The following is a 25,566-nucleotide window of genomic DNA, read 5'->3' as shown; positions in this document are numbered from 1 at the left end:
GTATTACATTCTTCTCCCCTTATAGAAAATTCGTCCTCAAATTTTTATACAAGGCATAATAAAGTACAGAATTACACATTGAATAGATAAGGATATTTGCTACACATGTCCCGCTCTGACTCCCAGGTGCACTCTTCCACTGACTGACTCCTCCACAAAACCTTAACCATAGGGATCTGTTTTGATCTTAGCTGCCTCACTTGATAGTCCACTATGGCTACAGGTTGCTCCTCAAACGTCAGGTTTTCTTTCAGCTCTACTACATCCGGCTGTAGCACATGAGAATGATCAGGTATGTATTTCCTGAGCATGGAGATGTGAAATACAGGATGAATATGAGAAAGGTTGGGTGGTAACTCCAACCGGTAGGCAACTGTTCTAACTCTATCAATAACCTCAAAAGGTCCAATATACCGAGGTGCCAACTTGCCCTTCTTTCCAAATCTCATGACTCCCTTCATCGGATAAACTTTCAGGAATACATAATCACCCATTGAAAACTCCACATCCCTCCGTCTAAGATCTGCATAACTCTTCTGCCTACTGAAAGCTGTTTTCAATCGTTCCCTGATTAAAAGGACTATCTTTGAAGTGTACTGCACTAGGTTTATATTATGCACCTTCGCTTCTCCCATTTCCGTCCAACACAGAGGAGACCTACACTTTCTGCCATATAATGCCTCATAGGGTGCCATCCCTATGCTGGAATGATAACTGTTGTTATAGGCAAACTCCACCAAGGGTAGCTGATCATCCCATTGACCTCCAAAATCCAAAACACACATGTGGAGCATGTCTTCTAGTGTTTGGATTGTCCTTTCGGACTGCCCGTCTGTCTAAGGGTGGAAAGCAGTACTAAAGTTCAACTGCGTGCCAAGTGCCTCCTGCAACTTCCTCCAAAACCGAGAAGTGAACTGGGGCCGTCTGTCAGATCATGGTACATCTTGGTGGAGCTTGCCTGACTATTTCTATGGAAAATTATAGACCCAAATCAAATAAATATTTCTAACACATGCGAAAATTCTAAGAGTTAATAGAATTACACAAACATTAATAAACGACCTGCAAAGAAGAAAAGCAGGTTAACCACAACAATAATCCTTCTGTAGCCTGGAAAAATAATGAACAGGAGTGAGCGTTCGACTCAGAGAGTAAAATATTAATTTTAACCATAATCTCTATAGCTATCTAAAGCTAATGCACCCTGCAAAGTGAAATGCAACAATGTCAATATTTTCACATCATAACAGCAAAAAGATAATCTGGAGCACTCACACACCCGATAAGGTCAAACGATACATATGTGGGAGCTGATCCCCTATACAGCCCTCTTAATCCAACCTGTGCCAGCGAAGAACTCAAGCCGAACTTTCACTTAATAAACCAAATCGGGGTCCTAGCAAAGAACTCAAGCCGTGTCTACCCCGAAGGACCGGGTCTCAGCGAAGATCTCAAGTCGTATCTACCCGTCCTGTCCATAGCCAACACCATACCACACGCACGCCAACTCACGCACACTGCTCTAAATTACCACAACATCATCCATGACACTTTAACAATTATGAATGTAACATAAAATGTGCCTAGTATTTAACTACATAAATACATATTTATAAGTGATGCATGGGTATGCTTGAACATATAATAAAATCGAAATTACAATTAAAATTAATATTTTACTCACAGACTTAACCGCAGTCACTATGGCGGCTGGACGGAGGAGGAAGGCTGTTCCGGCTCACCTGACAATTTTATTATAATTATTTAGTACATTTGACTCAATACAAACTAAGAAAAAGACCAAAGATGTCTTAAGTCGTGCCGAAAATCCGACAGAGTCTCCCCTATACCTAGGACCTACCCAACCTGCAAATGGGTTTAAAACGTACTTCTATATTCACAAGCCATACACCCACAACTCAATCACATCACACAACCCCTCCTGAGCCCATCCAAACAGTCATCAATCACAATATGTAAAATTACAGTTTAGTTCTTATAATTGACCCTTTTTGCAAAAGCTACCCAAATAAGCTCTAAAAATTCTAAAACTTTACCCCGCGGTCCTTAGCATCATTACTAAGCTAATGCAAAAGGAATTATAATTTTTTGAGCTACCACGAATATTTTTATGAATTTTTAATCCAATTCAAGCACTAGAAAATTACGAAAAAGTAAGGTTCGGGTTTACCTATGCCGATTCCGACTCCGGGACGCGCTCGGGATGTCTAACAATGGTGGGGCAGCCAAAATCTCGATCCAATTCCAAGACTTTTTCAGTAGCCGGTCTGTCTGGCCGAAAATTCACAGATCAGAGCAACCATCGAATTTTCGTGAATTGAAGGTACCTACACGAAGCCCACAACACGGGTTTGGTATTTAATTTTTACAGAATTTTCTAAGCTCATTTAATGCTTGAAAAAATACTATGAAGTTTCGTGAGACTCACCGAAAAACGGTGTCGAAATATTTTGAAATTTATATTGCCGCGAAGCTCTTGACGAGTGGAGCGCTCTGGTACTCTCGGTTTTCTCGTGGGGTTCACGGTTTGCGAGAAATCTAACCCAAAAATCAAAATAGGCTAAAACTTTCAGGATAAAAATTGGGCAAACCGCTCAATGGATTTTGGTATTCTTGGTGTCTATGTAAAGTTCTCGAGGTGTAGATTGTGTTTGACACAAGACCCGGACCAATCGGTGGCTGGATAGGTCGAATTTCGGCCGGGAAGCCAAAACTACACACAACGCATCGCGCCTCTTCGCGCGTCATTTTCGGCAGCCTGGAAGGCCGGCCGGCGGTGGGAGAAGGCTCGGGTGGCGCGCCGACGAGGTGGGGAGGGCTGGGTGGCAGCGGCGCGGTGTGGGGAGGAGGGAGGAGAGAGAAAATGGGAGAGAGAGGAAGAGAGGTCGGGGACGCGCACGGAAGAAGAAGAAAAGTAGCTGGCCGGTTCGATTCGATCGGTCCGATCTGATCCGGTTCGATTCGGTCGGTCCGATTTAAGATACAAAAAATTGAATTTTTACTCTGCCTTGGGACAAAAAACGAGGCCCGAAAATTCTGAAAAAATTCTAGAAAATTTTAAAAAAATTCGTAGAGTCCAAATATATTTTTAGTTTTGTCACGTGGTCTTTAAATTAATTTTTAAAAATCATCAAAGTTTTATATTTTCGAAAAATCGAACCCGAAAAATCTCAAATAATTTCTCAAAATTTAAATAAAATAAAATATTAATATTTACCCACAAAATAATAAATTTAAAAATTAGGGGTATTATAATATTAATAACATAATATTTTTTATTTTATTTTATTTATAATTTAAAAATTCAAATTATTACATAAAATGTAATTATAATAATTTCATTAAAGTTTTCAATAAAAATTATTTTTAATTTATTAGATTGAGCCATAGTTTGATAATATAAAGTTATTTATTTTATTCTTAATTAAAATAAAATAAATAAATCTATTTATATATAAAAATAAAATTTAAATTTAATTAAAGCTATATTTTTATCAATATAAATAATTAAAAAAAAATTATAAATTTATGACCCATAATTCAAGTTGGAGTTATCATTAAAGTTAACAATTGTTTTTTTTTCTATATATAGGTTTATTCTTTTACTTAATAGAAAACTCTACATATATATATAGTTAACGATTTGGAAGAAAAATATTAAATTTTATTTTAATTATTGACTTCCTCTAAAAATAATTTATATTTTTTATTATGTCAGAAATAATGTAAAATATTAAAAAAATATATTTCTCATCATATATATATAAAATAAATTTTTACAGTATTAGTCCTTAAAAAAATTATAACTTAATCATTATTTATTATAATAATTTTGAATATAAAATACAGTAAATAATAAGTGTAAACTATTTTTTGAATTAAATTTTATATACAACATTGACTGCCTCAAAAAATTTTCTGGCTCTGCCCTGTCTATCGAAAGGAATACAAAAATATACACGGCTTGGAATGGGAGTTGGATTCCAAAGTGCAAGCCATCAAATAATTAATGAAGGGTTAAAATTCAAGGTGGACTGGGTCGCCAAAAACAAACCAGCGAGACTGCAAGAGTCCAAGACCATAGAAACAGTCAGCTGCTAAGTCCCAACTTGGCCAAATATGAAAAAATCTCTCCATTTTCCATTTTTCCTTTCTATATAATGGTTGAAGTTGTTGGGTTGTTTCTTCAATTTGAATTTTAGAAAAATATGGAGCACTACTGCATGGCTGCAAGAGCCTTGAAATCAAGTTTACGCAGAGAACTCGCTTCCAAATCTACCCAACAAGCTTTTTTTGAGGATTTCTTGTGTTCCAATGCAAATAATGGTGTTGTTTCGTGCGAAGATTTCTCTGTTGATTGTTTCTTTGACTTCTCTAATGGTGAATGCTATATTCAAGAACAGAACATGTTAGAAGTAGAAGAAGAAGAAGAAGAAGTAGAGAAAGATTCTCTTTCTGTTTCCTCTCAACACCGTGTGGATGATGACAATAACTCAAACTCTAGCACTGTCTCTGATTCTCTCCTCACCAGCGAACTCTATGAGCCAGTAAGTGTATAGCAAAAAATTGAAAAAAAATAATAATAAGAAGAAGAAGAAAAAGAAGAAGAAGAAAAAACCCCTTACGTTCATTGATATTGTTTCTTAATTAACGAAAATGAATGTTTTTGATTTTGCAGGTTGATGATTTGGCCGAGCTAGAATGGGTTTCTCAAATTGTGAATGATTATTCCTCAGAATTCTTCCTTTCGTACCCTTTAAAACCAGAAAGCCATGCAACAGACAACAGATTTCAACTGCAAACCCAACAGGCTAATTTAACCAAAACTTCATGCCTTTTCCCTGCTCCAATCCCAGCCAAGCCAAGATCCAAACGGCTCAGACCCACCACTATGGCCTGGTCAATTGGGTTTCCGATCACAGACTTATCATCATCACCATCATCTTCTTCTTCTTCTCCGGCATCATCATCTTCAGTTCTCACCAACACGGTCCAAACCGTTGACTCATTATCGACCGAACCGCCGACCAAAAAAACAACGAAAAGACCCACCCTATTCCAGCGGCGGTGCACTCATTGTCATGTTCAAAAGACTCCACAGTGGAGAACCGGTCCGCTCGGGGCCAAAACTCTGTGTAACGCTTGTGGAGTTCGTTATAAGTCGGGCCGGCTTTTTCCAGAGTATAGACCGGCATGTAGTCCAAGTTTTTCAATGGAAGTTCACTCCAATAGCCATCGGAAAGTGTTAGAGATTAGGATGAGAAAGGAAATAACCGGACCAGAGTAGGTTCAACCAGTAAATGAACCGGTTTAGTTGGTCACGGTCTGCTTGCAGGATGTAGGCTTTGTAACGGTACAATTTTTAGTATTTTTTTTTATTTAGGTTTTTTTATTTTTTTTTTATGTTTTAATTTTTAGGTCTAATTAATGAAAAAGAAAGAATTTAGCTAAAACATTTGACTTGTGGATGAGAAAAAATAGCAATATAGAGTGCCTAACGCTAATGGTATGTATCTGGGCATTCCCTCTGGCTACTTAGCTATAGGTGCCAGTTGATTTGACAGTAGAGGAATGTGTGATAATTTGTTTGATTTATATATTTAATAAATAAATTTTATTATATAATTTATATTTTAAATTTATAATAAATAAAATTTAAATAAAAACTATAATAACATAATAATTTTTTATAAAATAATAATATAATATAATAAATAATTTAAATAAAATAATAAATTATTAACAAGTAAATATTTATACATAAATAAGTCTTATAAATTTATAACATTAAGTAAATTTTATTTTGAGTTCAATATATCAACTTTTTATTAATTTGTTATTTTGCATAATACATAAGTAGTCCTTTAAATTTTATTAAAAAAATTTTATAAAATTTTTAAATATTTTATAATATATTTTAATTTTTATAAATATCTCAAAATATATTTTAACTTTTATAAAAATAAAATTAAGATATATTTTAAATTATAATTAATAAATAATTATATAGTGTGATTAAAATTTATATCTTTTAATTTAAAAATTTTAAAAATAATTTAATTTAATTTTATAAAAATTATGATATATCACAAAATATTTTAAAAATTTAAGTGTCACGAAAACTTTTTAATAAAATTCTGATTTTGCCATTATATGTACGTAAAATCACCCGCCCACCATAAAATTTCTGCTTGATGATGAGACAAGTGCGTGAATCACAAGTGGTCAAGTGGGTGGTAAGTGATGAATGGTTGCCGCATGACTTTTCAAGTGCAATGACCAGGGAAGCGCTAATTAAGCTACGTCAAGGGGCAATATCACTTCCTAAGTCCAAAAATAATAGATTTTTAAACAATTACTAGGTTTTGGTGATACCTCAACGTCAATGTCAACGTCAAAATGAAAAACTTAATTAGATCCGTTTATTATAAACTAAACATATATATAAAAAAATTTAATTTGATCACAAAATTTTATTTTATATGATATTTTATTTTTTTAATTTTAAAAAAATTAATTATTTAATTTATAAATTTTATATTATATTACATTTTAATTTTTATATTTTTAAAATTAATTATTTAATCTTTAAATTTTATATTATATTATATTTTAATATTTATAATTTTAATATATAAAGTAATTTAGCTCTTTCTATCAATAGATAAAATTATTATAAATATTAAAATTACAGGATTAAATTATTTTATATACTAAAATTAAAAAAATTAAATAATTTATTTTTCAAAATCTAAGAACTAAAATATAATATAAGGTAAAATTTAAATATTAAATTATAAATTTCTCAAAATATAAATATAAGTCTCTCTTAGGAAAGGTAATGAGTTGAGTATTTTCAAATACTGACTTGATTGAACCATATTAAAATGAGTTCAAATAGTATATAATCAAATTTGAATTTAAAAAGTAATATCAATACCGAGTTCGTATTCTATATGTTAGATACCCATTATCCAAATTTATTTATATAAATAATTAATTAAATATAAAAAATATATATTTTTAATAATATTTATTAAATTTTATATATTATATTTTAAATAAATAAAATATTTTATGCATATTACTAATTAAAATATATAAAACTAAACGAGATCAAATATATTAAAATAATATTAATCGAGTTTATCACATGTTTAGTACTAAAATTAATAAGATTTGAATATAGGTAAGATTTTTTTTTTTAGTATTTTATCTATTGTTATCTCTATTCTCATTTACACTTATTTAATATATAGATGTTACCTTGAATGATATATGTTGAATTCATAAATTAGGCAAGAATTTCCCTTGCTTCCAATTAGAAGTGGAGTCTTTCCCCCTTGCGAGGTTCAAACAAATCCACCTTGCTTGTAGCATTTCCTTATAACCCAATTGGTAGTCAAATTAGTCTTTTGCCCGCCCAATAGGCTGATTACGTAATATAATTATTAATCCAAAGCAACCAAAGAAGAATATCCATTGATAGTAATAACTCAATTTTAAAATAAAAAGAAAAATTATACAAAACTTAAAAATAAATCACATGCAAAAATATGAATTTTCAATAATATTCTCTAAAGTTCTCTTCTATGGCTTTCTAAACCTTTCTCTTTCTCTCCGAAACCCTTTGAACTTGTATCATACTCTTATAATCAGAGATACGTATGCTCTACACTTGCCTCTTTAAGAGGATCCTGTGTATCAGAAATATCTTTGTTATGATATTAGGTGCGACGATCATGTTATCATATGTATAATGTACAAAAAGGCACAGCCAGTGAGTACCTATGGAGAGGGAATAGGCATAGCATGAGTACATTATATGTATGGTAAAAGCTCCCGGCTTATCTTGGTATCAGAGCCTGGTTATACTTGTATTATACATACTTCATTGGTAAGTAGGGGAGAAACTTTCAACCTTTGATATTTCTCTTAATCTCTGTATCACTGTTTTCTGCCATCTTCTCTTATCTTGGTATATCGGCTGGAAACTAGTAACTGCTTGATTCCTTCCTAGAAGGTAGAGCGATCTCTAGCCACAATGCCACGTACCAAAAACATGGCTTGTCAAACACCTAACCCTGTTGCTGAAACTCATTTCCAAACCCCTTCTCCCTCCGAAATTGTTAATCTCACCTCTTCTCTTTCTTTCTCTTCACCACTTCGAAGAACACTATCTTCCAGAATTGATAATCTCGTGGAGATATCTACTCTACCTGAAGATGCTCAGGTTGGAGAATCTCTTTTACCTCTTCTCAGTCCCTATAACATCTACAGACGATCTGGATCTCTAACCAGATCTATAAGATCTCTCATTTCTTCCAGGAGATCTTTATCAAAAGAATATGTTCAGGCCTCCAGAATGGACCAGTGCTCTCTTCAGAGCTCATCTGCTAAACAGTATGTGACCTTAGAAATCCCTCATCAGCTCATTCCCAGATGGAGACAAGAAGGATTTTCTCACCTCCACTTTGGAGCTGTTAGACTTATCCTCAGTCTACATGGACGACGAGGGCTTCCAGTAACAGCAAGAGTATCTCTCCTTGATACGAGGTTCTTACAGTATGAACATGCAGTGATAGGAACATGCCTTACCACTTTGCATGCTGGAAGTGTGGTACTGACGTTCTTCCCAAACTACAATCTTTCACTCAGGGATCCACATCTCAGCATCGCTTTAAAAGTCCAAATCCAACTCACTGGTGCAGCTCAAGTTACATCCTCCATTATGGCTACGTTACACCATCAAATTATCTACAGGCTACGAGATCATGCAGTAGATCTATCTCAGCCATCCGTCTCAAATGATGCCCTGCTCGTGTTAGCAGACACTGAGACCACCCCAACAATTGTTCAGATACCTAGGCAACTGCCTATAAGTGAGCTTGAACAACTCATCCCGAAGGATTGGTTAACCAATTATGAAAGGCTCCATTCAACCTCTCAACCAATCCAGATCACAGAATCCTCTTTTAGGAGAAATCCTGACGGTACGGTACAGACCACTTTTCAGCCACCGCGGCATTCTACAGGATCCTTGCCTGTATTCCAGACCATGATGGTCCAGACATTAGAAAAGGAGCAAGAAGACTTTCTCATTGGAGCAGTAACACCTGACAACCATTACATCTATCCTCAGAAGATAAATGGTCACTGTCCCTAGGATCTCCCAGGATCTGGAATGTGCGATGAAGATTGTGACTGTTGTGATAACTACTGGGAAAATGAATATAACCATCCATTGTCTGAAAAAAATTCGAGAAAGCTTACCAAAAGTATGAGAAAAGCCTATTGCAAACCTCAGCAAGTTCTCAGAATAGACTATCCAGATAATAGCCCATGGATTGGTATCCATGAGGAAACCAAGCAGAAGAAGCCTCTTCCCATCTATGAGCTTGCCCTTGAGATCATCAGAAAAGAAGGAAAGAGACTACCCCCTCTTAAACCAGTTTCTTCTCCTCCTCCTGCACTTCCTTTGGTGCAACCCTGTATGATGTTCTCACCTGCCTCTTATGAAGTAGATTTTCCCGCATTAACACAACAGACAGACCAGCAAACCAAGATCTCCACCAGACCTTTCATTCACTCAACTAAGGTTGATAGTGAAGGTCAGATCACCCCGATCACTCAAGCTGAAGAAGTTCTGAATTAGCAGACAAAGAATGCAGCTGTACAGAACAAGACATTACAACGAATTGACTCCAAGATTGATCAAGTTCTCACCAGAACTCATCACATTGATCAAAAGGTCGATTCCTTTACTGCATTTGCCCAGAACATGTATAAAGACTTGCAAGGCAGAATTGCCCAGCTTGACAAGGATTTAAGATCCTCAATCCAGCAAAGGAGATTTGACGCGGAGTTTAACCAAAAGAAACAGGAAATCAGAAGGTTAAGAAAACAGTTAGCCCAAGTTGAAGCGGACCTGCGTAAGCCAACAAAGGCTCCTGTTTCTTACAGCCCATTTTTCACTCCAATGGCCCATAATCCTTTCCTTCCTACTCCTGAACCTGCATATTCCCCTTTCGGCCCTTTTAACTACTCATATGAACCACCTTCAACCACATATCACCCATCTCCATTATTCAAACCTACTCCAACACCTACCAGATATGAGCCAAAAAGTCTATTTTCTTCGGAAGAATCCCATCCACCTAAAAGAAATATTGATAAGGGAAAGGACAAAATGTATCCCGATCCTCCTCCTCAGCATATGGTGTCTATACCCTCTGAACCAAAAGATGACTCTTCTAATAACTCGTCTGATGACAGTGAGGATGGATAAATGGATATCACGACATTGCTCATGGCTGATCCTCAACCAACTGCATCTCAAACAGGCCATTCTCCAACTACAGATTCCACCAGTGGCACCACAGGTCCTCCCACTGGACCTCCTTAAGCCCAAGACCCACATGTGGAAATGCCAGAAGATGATCCAATCCTGGATTTTAATCTCCCAGGTGCCCCACATCAATCCAGGCCCAGCTCAAGCCCACGGTTCATACTAGACGACATTCCTCTCTCAAAATGGAGAGATCATCTCGCAGAATTTAAAGCTTGGCTTGATGTTCAGATGCTTCGAGAAGATGTTGATTCTCATACTGTCCTCAAAGAATTTATCTCTCGAACTACTGGCACATTACAAGACTAGTTTGCCTCTATTGGAGAATATAATAAAGCCCAGTTTTGTCACCTGAATGTTATACAGGCTGTCAATGCTATTTTTGCTGAGTTCCTTGGCTATGCATCATTATATAGCAAACAGCTACGACAGGAGTTCTTTGACATGCGTTGTTGCTCTTTAAAGAGAACAGATATTGAAAGGCATTACCAGCGTATGGCTCAGCGCTATTATTTGTTAAATGGATATAATGATGTCAACCTCAGGTATACATACATTGCTTCTCTTCCAGAAGTATTACAACCTGAACTCCACAGGAGCATCACTGCTACCAGAAGAGCAATGAATGCCATCACCATTGGAGAGATCCATCAGATGACCTTGGCTTGTTTAGATAAAATGTGTGAACAACAAAAGTTGTATAGCAAGGCCTTGAAGAATATCTGCCAGAAGTCCCACCTTGCCATCAAATGCAAGAAAAAGAATTGTGAATGTAAGCCAAAGAAGAAAGGGCCTTACAAGAAGTATTCCTCTGGGTTCAAACCTCCTTTCAGGCAGAAGAAAGGAAGAAGGCCAGTCAGATATTTTCGAAAGAAAAGAATGGGTACAAAGAAGACTGACAGGTGCTACATCTGTGACAATCGAGGTCACTATGCCATGAATTGCCCTAAGAACCCTAATAAAGCAGTCAAGCTTCTACAACATATACAGCAGACTTCTCACATCTCCCTGGAGCATAATGATGTCGAATCCCTGTTCTCTGAACAAGATGAACCAGATGAAGATACAGTCTTTGCCCTTGGAGCAGATATTGGGTCAGAGCAAGACCACTCTTTTTCTTCAGAAGAATCCAGTTCAGATACTGAAGCCCATTACCCGTCTTACCTGGCCCAACATGTCCAATCCTCTCAATCAACTCATGGCCCAGACACTATTCCAATTCCTTTAGTCCTGCTTCATATTCTTCCCAGTAAATATGAACGGCCCATTAGTGTCATTGGTTTCCTAGATACCGGGGCTCACAAAAGCATGATGAACCCAGCCATCTTACCTCCAGAATACTGGGTCCCTCATGAAGAATACTTCAAGGTAGTAGATGGGAATGTTTTCAAAACTAGCCTCATCACCAAGCATCCCATTGGGATTCAGTTCTTCCCTACCTGTATCCTCTAGACCAGGGTCATCGGGTCAGATCTTCCTGACAAGGATCTGCTAATAGGCTTTGACTTGTATCAACAGGCGAAGCATTTGAAGATCCTCCCCACAGGATTAAAATATAAGAGGAATTTTCAGCCATTCACCTCTGTCCCAAGGTTATATTCTTTGGCTGATGCTTCAGCAGAATTTCAAGAACACAAGGAGCTCCTCTTAAGATCCTGTGCTGATTCCCATGCACATTTTCACCATCATCACCCCTTGTGGAAGAACCCAGATTTCTTTTTCAATCTCCCGTTCAAACTCAATGAGGATATCAACCCAACAAAAGCATCACACCCGGGGATGAACCCTACAGACTTGGCTCTAGCCCAAGAAGAGTGCAAACAGCTTCTCCAACAAGGTCTCATAGAACCCACTTCCTCTTAGTGGGCCTGCCAGGCCTTTTATGTTGAAAAAAGATCTGAGCGATTAAGAGGAAAGAAAAGACTTATCATTGATTACAAGCCCCTCAATCATTTCCTTCAAGATGACAAGTTCCCACTATCAAAACCTGAAGCCTTGTTCACCCAACTCCACGAGGCCCATGTCTTCTCCAAGTTTGATCTTAAAGTTGGATTTTGGCAATTGGGTATTAACCCCTCTGATAGGCCCAAAACTGCTTTCTGTATTTCCACGGCCCAATACCAATGGACAGTCCTTCCATTTGGCCTTAAGATGGCCCCATCAGTTTTTCAAAAGGCCATGATAAGGATATTCGAGCCCATACTTCATAGTGCACTTATTTACATAGACGATATCCTTCTCTTCTCTAAAGATGTTACGGCCCATAGAACCCTTCTCTCTACATTTCAACAATTGGTGGATTCCTATGGAATTATGCTATCAGAAAAGAAGAGCTCATTGGCCCAAACTGATATCAACTTCCTTGGAATGAAGTTCAAAGATGGAAAATACCAACCGGGACCTCACCTTGCAGAAGAATTACTGAAGTTCCCTGATAAGGACTTGACAGTAAAACAAATACAGTAGTTCCTTGATATTATTAATTATATGAGGAAGTTTATTCCCCATGTGGCCACCCACACCTGCCAGCTGTCAAAGATGCTTAAAAAGAATGCTCTGCCATGGAAAGAAGAACAGACATGTGCAGTCAAGGCATTAAAGGAAGTGGCTCTGAATCCGCCACCTCTGAAGATTCCCAGCATTGGACATCGCATCCTTCAAACTGATGCTAGTGATATCCACTGGGGTGCAGTCCTCATCGAAGAAATACAAGGAGAAAAGCATATATGCGAACATGCTAGTGGAGAATTTCCAGAGCCTCAGAAACATTATCATTCAGTCTACAAAGAAATATTAGCTGTAAAAAATGGGATAAAGATATTCGAATTCCGTCTCATTGGCCACCATTTCACTGTGGTCATGGACAGCTCATCCTTCCCAAAGGTTCTAGACTTCAGAAATAAGTCTCTTCCTGAACCACAATTACTGAGGTTAAAGGACTGGTTCGCCAAGTATAAATTTACAGTCCAGCATATCAAAGGGAAACATAATTTGGTTCCTGATCTTCTATCCAGGCCCAAAAACCTCCACCTGATTCAATCTTTCTCTACACTCCCTTTGATCCTTATGGCATCATCATCATCCTCCCCACATACTCCTTCTCCGATGCACAATTTCCTAGTTCCTACTCCAGAGAGTTTTCCCCTAGGATGCTCACCCAACCAACCTATCACAAAAATGGCTAAGTTTGCAAGGGACCATCTGTTCCACTACCTAAGCGCCAGAAACACTCTGAGAGGGTTACTCCCATCCTCGTCTATCTTTATCCGTGATAACCCTTTCCTCACCTGCTTCAGTATCCACCCTGACAGAGAACTCATCCTGGAAGAACTATGGCTTCTCTGATGCATGGTTACTCTCTATTCCACAGGGATAGAGTTCCCACTCATGGCCCTATACCAGTATGTTATGAGTAACACCAACAAGACTCTCCTATCCAGATTCTTGGAATGGTTCAAGCCCATTTCAGCATGGCGCTGCAGTCTGAAGCGCATCATAGACACCCATGGAATTGAGGAAAGGCCCATCAGCGCTCAGCCCAATATCAAGACCATGTTCATAATGCACAGGCCTTTCTCTAGAAGGCTCGACGGACTCCTCTGGACCCAGAATACTGAGTACGAATGGAGAACTTATGAGGGATCAATCACTGAAAAGGACGCCATGGGACCCCTAAGAAAACAACTAGCTAAATATCTCTGTGAAATCAACAGCTATTATTGTCTGGTGCCTCCCCATGTGAATTGCACATCACTTGATCCCATCCGATCTCTCACTGAGGAGCCCATTGACTGGACCCATCCCATGTGGCAAGATTCCCAGGACCCAATGGACACAGAGTCACGGGATGCCATTCAAAGCGCTGACCCACCATCTCCTGTACACCGACAGTGGCCAAAGGACTTTTTTGGAATCGACTCTGACGACTCCAACTTTGACACCCTCAACCGGTCCACCACTCCATAAGAAAAGTTAAAGTTTGTCAGTCAATAATGTAATGATGTGTCCTCTTTATTTTGCTTTTCTTTATCTACTTTAAGAGTGTCGGTAGCCAGTTTCAACCCGGTTGCCTGTCAACCTAAGAGCCTCCAAGTCTATATAAGGAGTTGCTCTCTTCAGTTGTAATCAGACTCAGTTTTCCTTTCAATAATATTCTCTAAAGTTCTCTTCTATGGCTTTCTAAACCTTTCTCTTTCTCTCCGAAACCCTTTGAACTTGTATCATACTCTTATAATCAGAGATACGTATGCTCTACACTTGCCTCTTTAAGAGGATCCTGTGTATTAGAAATATCTTTATTATGATATTAGTTGCGACGGTCCTATTATCATATGTATAATGTAGGGCACAGCCAGTGAGTACCTATGGAGAGGGAATAGGCATAGCATGAGTACATTATATGTATGGTAAAGGCAAGATAAGAGAAGATGGCAGAAAACAGTGATACAGAGATTAAGAGAAATATCAAAGGTTGAAAGTTTCTCCCCTACTTACCAATGAAGTATGTATAATACAAGTATAACCAGGCTCTGATACCAAGATAAGCTGGGAGCCTTTACCATACATATAATGTACTCATGCTATGCCTATTCCCTCTCTATAGGTACTCACTGGCTGTGCCCTTTTGTATATTATACATATGATAACAGGACCGTCGCACCTAATATGCAATCAACCCATGAAATATTATCAATTAAATCTACATTTTCACATATGTACATGATAATATATATATATGTGTGTGTGTGTGTGAATATTATATTAAGTCTCAGCCTTTTATGAGTTTTTTTAAAATAAAATTTTTAATTTTAACCCTCACTGTTAATGTGTGTTAAATCCTATTAGTACAAAGCATGATTGGATTGGATTGGATTGGATTGGTGGAATGACATGAAATACACAAGTATATATTGATAGCTTGTTTAAAAGGAAATTTTTGGTGGTAAGAGATGAGTTTTTAAAGTAACATAGGTAAGGTTTTGAATGTTTCAAAACTTTTAATACTCTCACTTTTTTAACCCACCAAATTGACGAATTTGAGAGATTTTACTATTTTACCTTATCTTACTTTATAAAACATTTACTCACTCCATCCAAATACATTATAAAGTATAGAGTCAACTACGATATAATATAAAAGAATATTCAATTCAATCTAAAAATTTAAATCAATGAATGGTGAAATATGAGTATTATTGTTATCCAAAAGAAAGTGATGGAGAGGAATGTGAATATTAGACACTTTGACAATTTTTCTTCTTTTGCTCAAACCAAGATTTTGAAAATGATTTAATTTTAAAGATCAAAGAGTGAGTTAAAACATAAACATAAATTTAACAAGTCATTATCATACCACCAAATAGCAAACTTTGATCACAAAGCAAGGAAGCTAAGTTTTCTTTAAAGATCAATCAAATACTCAAGCAAAGTACTTAGCATATATATATATAAATATGTTTGATTTTTTGCATAATTAATTAGTTTGATTACATTATGTTTTGTTACTTTATTAAATATTTAAAAATATTTATCTTAAATACACATATCAATATAGAAGCTTATTGTAAATGATAGGTGCTAAGAATATATCAATATTCTTTTCTTTGACATTTAAAGGTTATAAGTTTCTCTGGTTATTGATTTTTCTATTAATTTTTGTGATTGCACTATTAAAGATAAAGATATCCTGGCTATATATATATATATATATATATATATATATATATATATATATTGAAAATTATACTATTATTGAAGATTGCAATATTAAAGAAGACCGTCTTTTCTTATGTTAAATGATATTCATTTGCGGACTTTATTTTTAAGATATAGATAATGGAGGGGTCTTTATTTTTAGTCTCTTAATTATTTATTTTGAAATAATTTTTTTTTACGATGTATTCTATGATTACTTATTTTTTTTATTGTGAAGTAAAATCACCTTGTTATAGAAAATAAAATGATTTAATAAAATTTTGCAATTTATTTCATGTGATTTTCATAAATTGATATATTTTTTTAAATGGTTAATTATGAAAAAATTATTAATTTAATAGAAAAAATAATTGTTATGAAGACTATATGTAATGCAATTAATTATTTTAATTTAAAGCAATTTAATATAATAAATGGGTAATCTATTTCTATAATATTTTAATAAAATTTACTTGATATATTTACTTGATATAATTTATCTATTGGATTTTTAAAAAAAAAATATTATATGTGTATTTCCTTTTTACGTTAAGACATTTTATCTTTTCTATTGGATTAATAAATTTTCATGATTAACAATTTTACGAAGAAAATATCAATTTACGAAAATCACATGAGATATATTCTAAAGTTTTGTTAAATCTTCTTATTTTCCATAACAAAATAATTTTATTTTTTAATAAAAGCAAGTAACCATAAAATACACCATATTTCAATTCACTCATTCACTATCAATTCTAGCTTTGCCCTATTAACTGGTAACCTTTCAAACCACCTTGTGCTTATGGATTCACTCCTATTCCTCCATTCTCTTCAATCCTCATCCATGTTCCTCTTTCTTCTCCCTTTGCTTCTTGCTTGCATAATTTTCTGGCTTCACTGTCGTCAGAAACTTCCCCACCCTCCAGGCCCAAGAGGGTGTCCGATCATCCGTAACATGGGTATCATGGACCAATGAACCCATAGCAGGTTGGACCGGCTCGCTAGGCAATATGTTGGGCGTTGTCTCCTTCAAATGGGTGGGGCTTCATGTCATCGCAGTGTCGACACCAGATATGGCCCAAGAGGTCCTTCAGGTCCAAGATAGTGTCTTCTGCAAGCGGCAGGCCAACGTTGCGATAACCCACTTGACCTATAACCGGGCCGATATGGCCTTCACCAACTACGGTCCGTTTTGGCGTCAAATGACAAAAATCTGTGTTGTGAAGCTGTTCGGTAGAAAAGGGGCCGAGTCGTGGGCTTCGGTACGAGAAGAAGTGGACTCAATGGTCCGAGCGGTGAAGGAGAAAACGGTTCACCAGTTAATATTGGGAACCCGCATTTGCTTTAACGAGGAATATAACATAGAGCTGCTTTTGGATCGTTTAGCCATGAAGGGCAAGATGAGTTCATGAAGATTTTGCAAGAATTTTCTAAGCTTTTTGGAGCTTTCAATATTGCAGTTTTTTTCCCTTGGCTAGGTTGGATTCTCGCACAAGATTTCAATAAGAGGCTAGCCAGGGCATGTCAATCACTAGATGGATTCATTGACACGATTATTGATGAGCATATAGAGGAGTAGGAAAAAAAAAACAGAAGAAAAAAAACAGAAACAGACATGGTGGACGAATTAATGGGGTTTTACAGCCAAGATGATGAGAAAAACGGTTTCCACGATTCACAGTCCACAATGAAGCTCACTATAGATAATGTCAAAGCTGTCATCATGGTATAATATGTACTAAATCCACCTCACTCTGGTATGATACAAATATGCATACGAATGATTGATTTATTGACTATATATATATATATATATATATATATATATATATATATATATATATATATATATATATATTTATTTATATTGTTACAGGACGTGATGTTTGGTGGAACTGAATGGTGGCATCAACAATAATGGGCAATGGCAGAGCTGATGAAGAGCCCAGAAGAGCTCAAGAAAGTACAGCAAGAACTCACAGACGTAATTGGGCTGAACCGGGTAGGCAATGAATCAGACCTTCAAAACCTGACCTACCTCAAATGTGTGTTGAAAGAAACTCTATGTCTCCACCAACCCATTCCCCTTCTCCTCCATGAGACAGCTGAGGATAGCGTGGTTGCAGGGTACAGAATACCAGCAAAATAAGTATCATGATCAATGCATGGGCAATCGGGCTAGACCCGAATCCACGGCAAGAGCCGGATAAGTTTAATCCTAGCAGGTTTATGAAGATGGAGCACCAGAATTTAAGGGAAGCAATTTTGAGTTTATCCCATTTGGGTCGAGTCGGAGGTAATGTCCGAGTATGCAACCAGGGTTGTATGCATTGAAGATGAGTGTAGCTCATTTGCTTCATTGTTTTAAGTGGGAGTTTCCTGATGGAATGAAGGCAAGTGAGCTTGACATGAATGGTGTGTTTGGGCTGACTGCTTCAAGAGCTACTCGACTTGTTGCTGTGCCAACTTATAGATTGAATTGTCCATTTGAAGTGAAGGAAATTATGGATGTAAATAGGGATATACTTATGTATCATATGTGGACAAATGATGATCGGGAATATATATGTAACCGAGTTTAAGCAGAAAAATCTATGAGTAATTTGAGAAAAATACAATCCTATTATATGAGTACGAGACCAAACTTTCTTAATCTTATGTTTGATGTGCATGATCAAAAGGCTGTGGGATTTTTGTTTCTTTTTTGTTTTTGAATGCGAACCTATAATTGATTGGTTCATCAATTTCGTAATCCCCCCTTTATCTCTAAGAAAGTTTGTTTATGATGCAGTTGATCACAATACTCCTAAATTTGATTGAATTTATAGTTAAAATTAAGGCTATGTTCGTTTTAAGAAAAATAATTTATGTATGAAAAACGTTTTTCATAAAATTATTTTTTATTATTTGGTTGTAATGTTAATTAATGGTATGTATTTATATTATATGCACATATAAGTGTTGTCACATTTTAATATGATTATCAAAATCCAAAAAATGAATTCATTCTTTCTATGAGAAAGTCATTTTCCTTAAAAATAATTTAATTTTTTCTTTAATTAACAAAATATTTTTCATTAACTTATTTTTTAAGTTCTTCAAACGTTAGAAAATGTGATAAATATTTTTCACAAAATAAAAGGAGACTAAATTTAAATTGCAGGCCCTGTAAACTATAATGAGTTTGATTTTGATGATAACAAAACTTAATGAAATATACATTAATCCTTTATGCATAAGTATTTGAAGTAATTTTATAGGTCATGATATGCAAAGACATTAATGAAAGGACTATTCTATTAACTTGACTGATATAAAAGAAGATTATCATCTTGTATAACACAAGATGAATCAAAGTCCATGAAGAATTAGGATATAAATTAAGTTCTTAGGTCCATTGTACAAGATTGGAGAGATTATGCCATTTAGGACCTAAAATCAATTTTGTTTTTAGATTCAAGAGTTTAAAAAGTGTTTTTACATCATTTCTAAGGTTTTTGAATCGTCAAAATAGTTTTTACAGCATTCCTTTAAAAATCAAATGTTCAAAATTTAAGTCAGACAATAGCGAAATTAGTTAACCTGTCGCGAAAATTAGTTAACTAGTTTTGTTGTTTAAAATTTTCTGTCTTACAAAACTAGTTAACCAGTGAAAATTTTAGTTAACTATTTTCATACTTTGACCTGATAGAACTCTGCTGTACGACTTTCAAAGAAGTAATGGCTATTTTTCTGAAAATTAAAGAGTCGTTAGACACACTCTCTAGCAGACGTTTTTAGCAATGGAAAGCACCTATAAAAGGCATCATTTACTACAATTTTACCTAATGAAAGTGTTCATATTCATTGAGAATTTATTATGTTATTTCTAAAGCGTTCATTCAAATACTCTTGAGTTTGAGTGGCAAATCTTCTCTCTCAATCTTTTAGCATTAAATTCTGTATCTAAGAGTTATTGAGAGTGATTTCTTCTACACCAAAATCTATTTAAGGTTGTGTAAGTGTGAGGACACACTTGTGGAAGGTTTTCAAGCATCTTGTGAAGCTTGTGGAAGGTTTTCAAGCACCTTGTGAAGCTTGTGGTCTTTTGTGGGAAGCAAAGACATTGTAAAGGTTCTCAAGCACTTGAGAAGCTTGCTAAGATTGTAAAGGCTTTGAATCTTGCCTGTTGAAAAGATCAAATAGTGGAGTGACTCTCAAAGTGGGACTTTGGTAAGAGTGGATGTAGGCTAAGAGAGCCAAACCACTATAAACATTGTGTTTGATTCTCTTTTTCCCTTAACTCTTTAATTTTTAGCACTTTGATTCTCTGATTAGATATTGAATGTGTTGAAAATTTATTTTATTGAGTTAATACTGAGCTTGAATAATTAAACCTACAAACTCTGATTTTTATGTGAGAAGATACACTTGATATTAAGTAATTATTTTGTGTATGAGCCGCTATTTGTGCATAATTTATTTGATCACTTGAATTATATCTTAGAAACAGAGTTATACACATACACAGAAGTGCAAAGCCACAATTTTTCATTAAGTCTTGAGCAAGGACTGAAAAATTATCTAAAGTGTCAAATTCACCCCCCTCTTGGTTACTTTCTTTGGGACAACAAATTGGTATCAGAGCTTGTCTCTCTTACTTGAGGTTTAAATGCCTTAGAGAGATCCTACAGTGGTTGGCACATCTAACACAGTTGGTATCCCTGCATCTTTAGGTGAAGGACACTCTATCACTAGACCACCTTTGTTTAATGGTTCTAATTATTCTTTCTGGAAAGTTAGGATGAGAAACTTTATTCAATCTGTTGATATTGAAGCTTGGCAAAGAATTGTTAAAGGTCCTGAAATTCTATTAGAATTGCATGCTGATGGTTATAGATGAAAACTAGAAGATGAATATAATGAACTTGATTGGAAGAAAGTTTCTTCAAATGCTAAAGCTTTAAACATTCTTCATTGTGCACTTGATGCAACTGAGTATAATCGTATTTCAGGTTGTACATCTACAAAAGAAGTGTGGGATAAACTTGAAGTCACATATGAAGGGACTAATCAAGTGAAGGAATCAAAAGCCAATAGGATTGTTCAGGAATATGAACTATTTGAGATGAAACCTGGAGAAACCATTTCAGAAATGAGCATAAGATTTACTGATCTGGTGAATGTTCTCAAATCTCTTGAAAAAGAATTCATTGAAGAAGAGTTAGTCAAGAAAGTTTTGAGGTCACTATCTAAATCATGAGAAACAAAAGTGACAGTGATCTTTGACACCAAAGACTTCTCCAAATTCACTTATGATGAGCTGATTGGTTCTCTTATTGCTCATGAAATGCTTTATGACAAGAGCAAGAGCAATGTAGATGATGAAAAGAAAAAGAGAGGAATTGCCTTGAAGTTAAGCCAAAAGGATGAATTAAGGAAAACTATAGCTTTTAAGGCCGCCTTAAGTGACAGCTCTGATAGTTCAAGTGATGAAGATGATCTTGCCATGATTACAAGAAGATTCAAGAAAGCATTCAAAAAGGGAGGTTCGAAATATGAGAAATTCCTAAAGAAGTATTCTTCCAAAGGTGAAACAAGCAAGGATCAAAGTGAGATTAAATGCTTTGAATGCAACAAACCTGGCCATATCAAGCCAAATTGTCCTAAACTGAAAAAGAAGAATTCAAAAGACAAGAGCAAGAAAGCTTTAGTGGTTGGCTGGATGGACAGTAATGATTCCTCGAGTGATAACTCTAGGGACAAGGAGGTTGCACACATTTATCTCATGGCTCTAGAAGAGGATAAACCAGAAAGCTCTCAACAAAGAGAAATCAACATTGAGGTAAATAATTTTGACTTTCTTAGTATTGAAGATTATGAAGATGCATTTACCAAATTGTATGAATAATACAAAGTTTATAAGAAAAAAGTTCTGTTTTAAATAAAAAAATTGCTTCCTTAAGATCAGAAATTGATTCTATGAGTATTATTGTGCAAGAAAATAAGTTTTATAAAAATCAAATGCTCTTGTTTGATGAGTTGAATAAGGAGTTAGAAGATTCAAAAACTGCTTATGAAAAACTCATTGAGAAAAATAGGATTCTAGAAACCAAGGTGGAATCTTTGACAAATAATTTAGCTAAATTTACCAATGGGACACAAATTCTTGATACTTTACTTGGTTCTCAAAGATTGTCAAATAAAAAAATATGGTCTTGTTTATGATGGACTCATGCACTATGGAAAATACAAAAATTTCTTTGTGAAAGCTTCCTCTTATTCATTACCAAATGCTATTTGTTTCTATTGTAATCAAAATGGTCATATGGTTAGTCATTGTCCTATAAGGAAAGGTTCCTTAAAGGTAAAAAAAAAATTGGGTATCTAAAGGAATAATTCTTAATGTCTCTAACCCCCAAGGACCCAAACTTGCTTGGGTACCTAAAAAATAGTTAATTAATTTCAAGTATGTTTTAGAAGTAAGCAAGAGTGTGAACAATGATATGTTGATAGTGCTTGCTCAAGACACATGACTGGAGACAAAGAAAAATTCTTAAACCTTACCTTGAAAAGTGGTGGACATATGAGATTTGGTGACAAAGGCAAAACTTACATCATTGGAAGTGGCTCTATTGGGAAGAATCCAAGCATAAAGGATGTTGCACTAGTTGAAGGTTTGAAATTCAATCTTCTTAGTATAAGTCAACTATGTGATAAAGGTTACAAAGTTATTTTTAATTCTACACATTGTGAGATTAGAAGTTTGCATGATGATCATACATTATTCATTGCACCTAGAAGTGAAAATATAAATTTGCTTAATTTGAATGTTATTGAAAATGGAAATGAAAAATGTCTTGTATCTCTTGAAGAAGATAGTTGGTTGTGGCATAGAAGACTTGGTCATGCTAGTATGCATGTAATTTCAAAACTTTTAAGATATGATCTTGTTAAAGGTTTGCCAAAAATTAACTTTGAAAAAGATAATGTTTGCAAGCCTTGTTCTCTTGGGAAACAAACCAAAGTTTCTTTCAAATAAAAAATTGTGGTTTCAACATCTAGAACTCTTGAGTTATTACATCTTGATTTGTTTGGTCCTATTACACCTATAAATTTTAGTAGTAAGGCATATACTTTGGTCATAGTAGATGATTACACTAGGTATACTGTAAACCCTTATTTTGTGATGAGTATGTGCATTGAGGCCGTGGAAAACCCGATAATGAAAAATTATATGACTGTAAGATATAATTGGAGGCATGGAGCTGAATTATTAATTTCGTGGCATGATTTTGAAATAATAATAATAATAATAATAATAATAATAATAATAATAATAATAATAATAATAATAATAAAGTTTTGGGGAAATTAATTTAATTAAATTTAAATAAAATTTTATTTTGTTTAAATTTAATATGGGTAGTTCTTAAATGGATCTAATTAAGTTTAATTGGGCTCCATAGGCCTAAGAAAGTCTAGTTAGGAATTTTAAATGGGACCCATTTAATTATTTTCTGAAAATTAAAATAACAAAATATCTCTCTCCTCCTTGGCCCCACTCTCCTCCTCACTCCCTATTGGTGTCACCCCCTTTCCCTCTCTTTCTATTGGTTGGAACATCTCATCCAAATTCATCAATCCTTGTCATTTAAGTTATCTGAACTTTATCACACTAGGACTCCAAACCCTACCACACCTCTTTCTCACTCCCTATTGGTGCCTTCCATTTTTTCCTATCTTCCTATTGGTTGAAACACCTCACCCATATCCCAGTCTTATTCGAATTCTGCAATTGTAGTTGTTTAAGTCATCTAAACTTTTTCACCCTAAGACTCCAAACCCTATCACACCTCTCTCCCAAAACCCTATAAATACCCTACTAGAGAAGGGAAGAAAAAAAAGATGGGAAAAAAGAGGAAGAGAAAATTCAGAGCTATAGGAAATTTGGAGATTTTCAAGACTCTTTGAGTTCTTCCTTATTTTTTCTTTTCTTTAAGAAGATTTTCATACAAGATTTCTGGAAGGTCAGTTTTTATTGTTTTCATTTCAAGATCTATGCCACACAATATTTTAATTCTATGCTCCTTGTCTTCAATTTATTTTATATGTTCATATAGATCATGTAATCATGTTTAATTTGAGGGGATACACAACTCTGCACATGTTTAGTTTCTGTCTCTCGTATTTTTATTATTTTTCTTTATTTTCTGAATCTGCAAAAAATTTGTAAAAATTATATTCATATTCTACACGAAATTCCATTAATTTTAGGCTCAAGAATCACTAAAAATAAGTTATGGCTGTTTGAAGTTAGGGTTCCTATAAAATCTGATTTGCAGGATATCCGACTTGTGAAGCCCATATCTCTCTTGTTCCTTAATATTTTTGTGCAAATCTAGTGTCTAGAATTAACTTCAGAATCTTATGAATCTTTTCCAATTGGCTTTGCATTCATATCTGTTGTGGTTAATGAGTTATGAATTTTACAAAAAAGTAGTACAATTCTGTCACTTAGAAAAGTTACGATTTATGTAGACCATTCGGCTAGGGTTTTGTTTGATTTATAAATTTTATGATCTTTTATGATATGTAGGCTGTCTTCTGTAATTTTTTTTTATGATTTTTAGGCATGTATAACTATTTTTAAAAAATCGGATTTCTTGCTACCATTAATCTGCCAGAATTAGAAATTGTATATTTATGCATGTTCTTGTATTTTCTTGGGTTTTAATTGATATTTGATCTATTTTTCTGTGTTCTTTTAATTTAAGAAGTGTTATGAAGTGTTTGGATCATGTTAGAAGACTTAGACTATTAGGTAGTTGTAACTAATTAGGAATCTTAACCCTTTAGGAGACTAGAGTTAGAATCCAATGTAAATTGTTATTAATATTTTCTTTATTTCTTTTATTTTCTTTAGTTTCTTTATTTTTTTATTACAAACAAAATTGGTAAGTAGCCCTAAGGTAAGTACCAAAGAGGGCATTTACGTGGAGCTTATATGGAGCTAAACGGGAGTAAGCCAGGATATCATTGCCATACTAGAAGAGAATACCCTTTTTTAAGAGTAGCTTGCTCTAATGGCAACTGCATTTACCAATAGGTAAATAGCTCTAAACTTCTCGAATAACCATTGGCATGAAATTGTAGTAATAATAGAACTTTTATTTGGTAAATTAAAATTAACTTTATTTTTAATTTAACTGAATTTTGCATGTAATTAATTTAAATAAATACTTTGTAAATTAAAATTAATCTTATTTGTAAATTAAACTAACATTGGCATGTAAATAAATTTAATTTAATACTTAGTAATTGTAAAATAAATTTGCATGTTAGAAATCTTTATTAGGTTGTAATTGTTTAGGCCTTATGTGATATTAGAATAAATTACACATGTACATAATTAACTTAGTTTAATTATCCTTAGAGTAACTTGGTGAAAATTAATTAATTAATTAGGTTAAATAGAAACGTAGGGTTATTTGAAAATGAATTTGTTTGTAAATTAAATT

The 25,566-nt window shown here is 34.7% G+C and overlaps 1 protein-coding gene and 1 pseudogene across 1 annotated transcript; both read left to right on the top strand.

Annotated features, from left to right (window-relative positions):
• The first annotated feature begins 4,049 nt into the window (after positions 1–4,049).
• LOC110644108 (GATA transcription factor 5) lies at positions 4,050–5,474 on the top strand. The gene is made up of 2 exons (XM_021796732.2): positions 4,050–4,568; positions 4,700–5,474. Exons 1-2 carry the CDS (start codon positions 4,230–4,232, stop codon positions 5,306–5,308), a joined length of 948 nt encoding a protein of 315 aa, XP_021652424.2. The 5' UTR covers positions 4,050–4,229; the 3' UTR covers positions 5,309–5,474.
• An 11,394-nt stretch (positions 5,475–16,868) lies between these two features.
• LOC131176298 (cytochrome P450 84A1-like) lies at positions 16,869–21,956 on the top strand (annotated as a pseudogene).
• Positions 21,957–25,566: the final 3,610 nt, after the last annotated feature.

Source organism: Hevea brasiliensis, unplaced genomic scaffold (genome assembly GCF_030052815.1).
Source record: "Hevea brasiliensis isolate MT/VB/25A 57/8 unplaced genomic scaffold, ASM3005281v1 Scaf1, whole genome shotgun sequence".
NCBI lineage: Eukaryota > Viridiplantae > Streptophyta > Magnoliopsida > Malpighiales > Euphorbiaceae > Hevea > Hevea brasiliensis.
Note: the sequence above shows the minus strand (reverse complement) of the source record. Positions and strands in the feature narration are given on the sequence as shown.

Coding starts and splice junctions, on each gene's coding strand:
- LOC110644108 (XM_021796732.2), top strand. CDS start 4,230: ATGGAGCACTACTGCATGGCTGCAAGAGCCTTGAAATCAAGTTTACGC. Junction 4,569..4,699: donor CCAGCGAACTCTATGAGCCA/GTAAGTGTATAG, acceptor TTGATTTTGCAG/GTTGATGATTTGGCCGAGCT.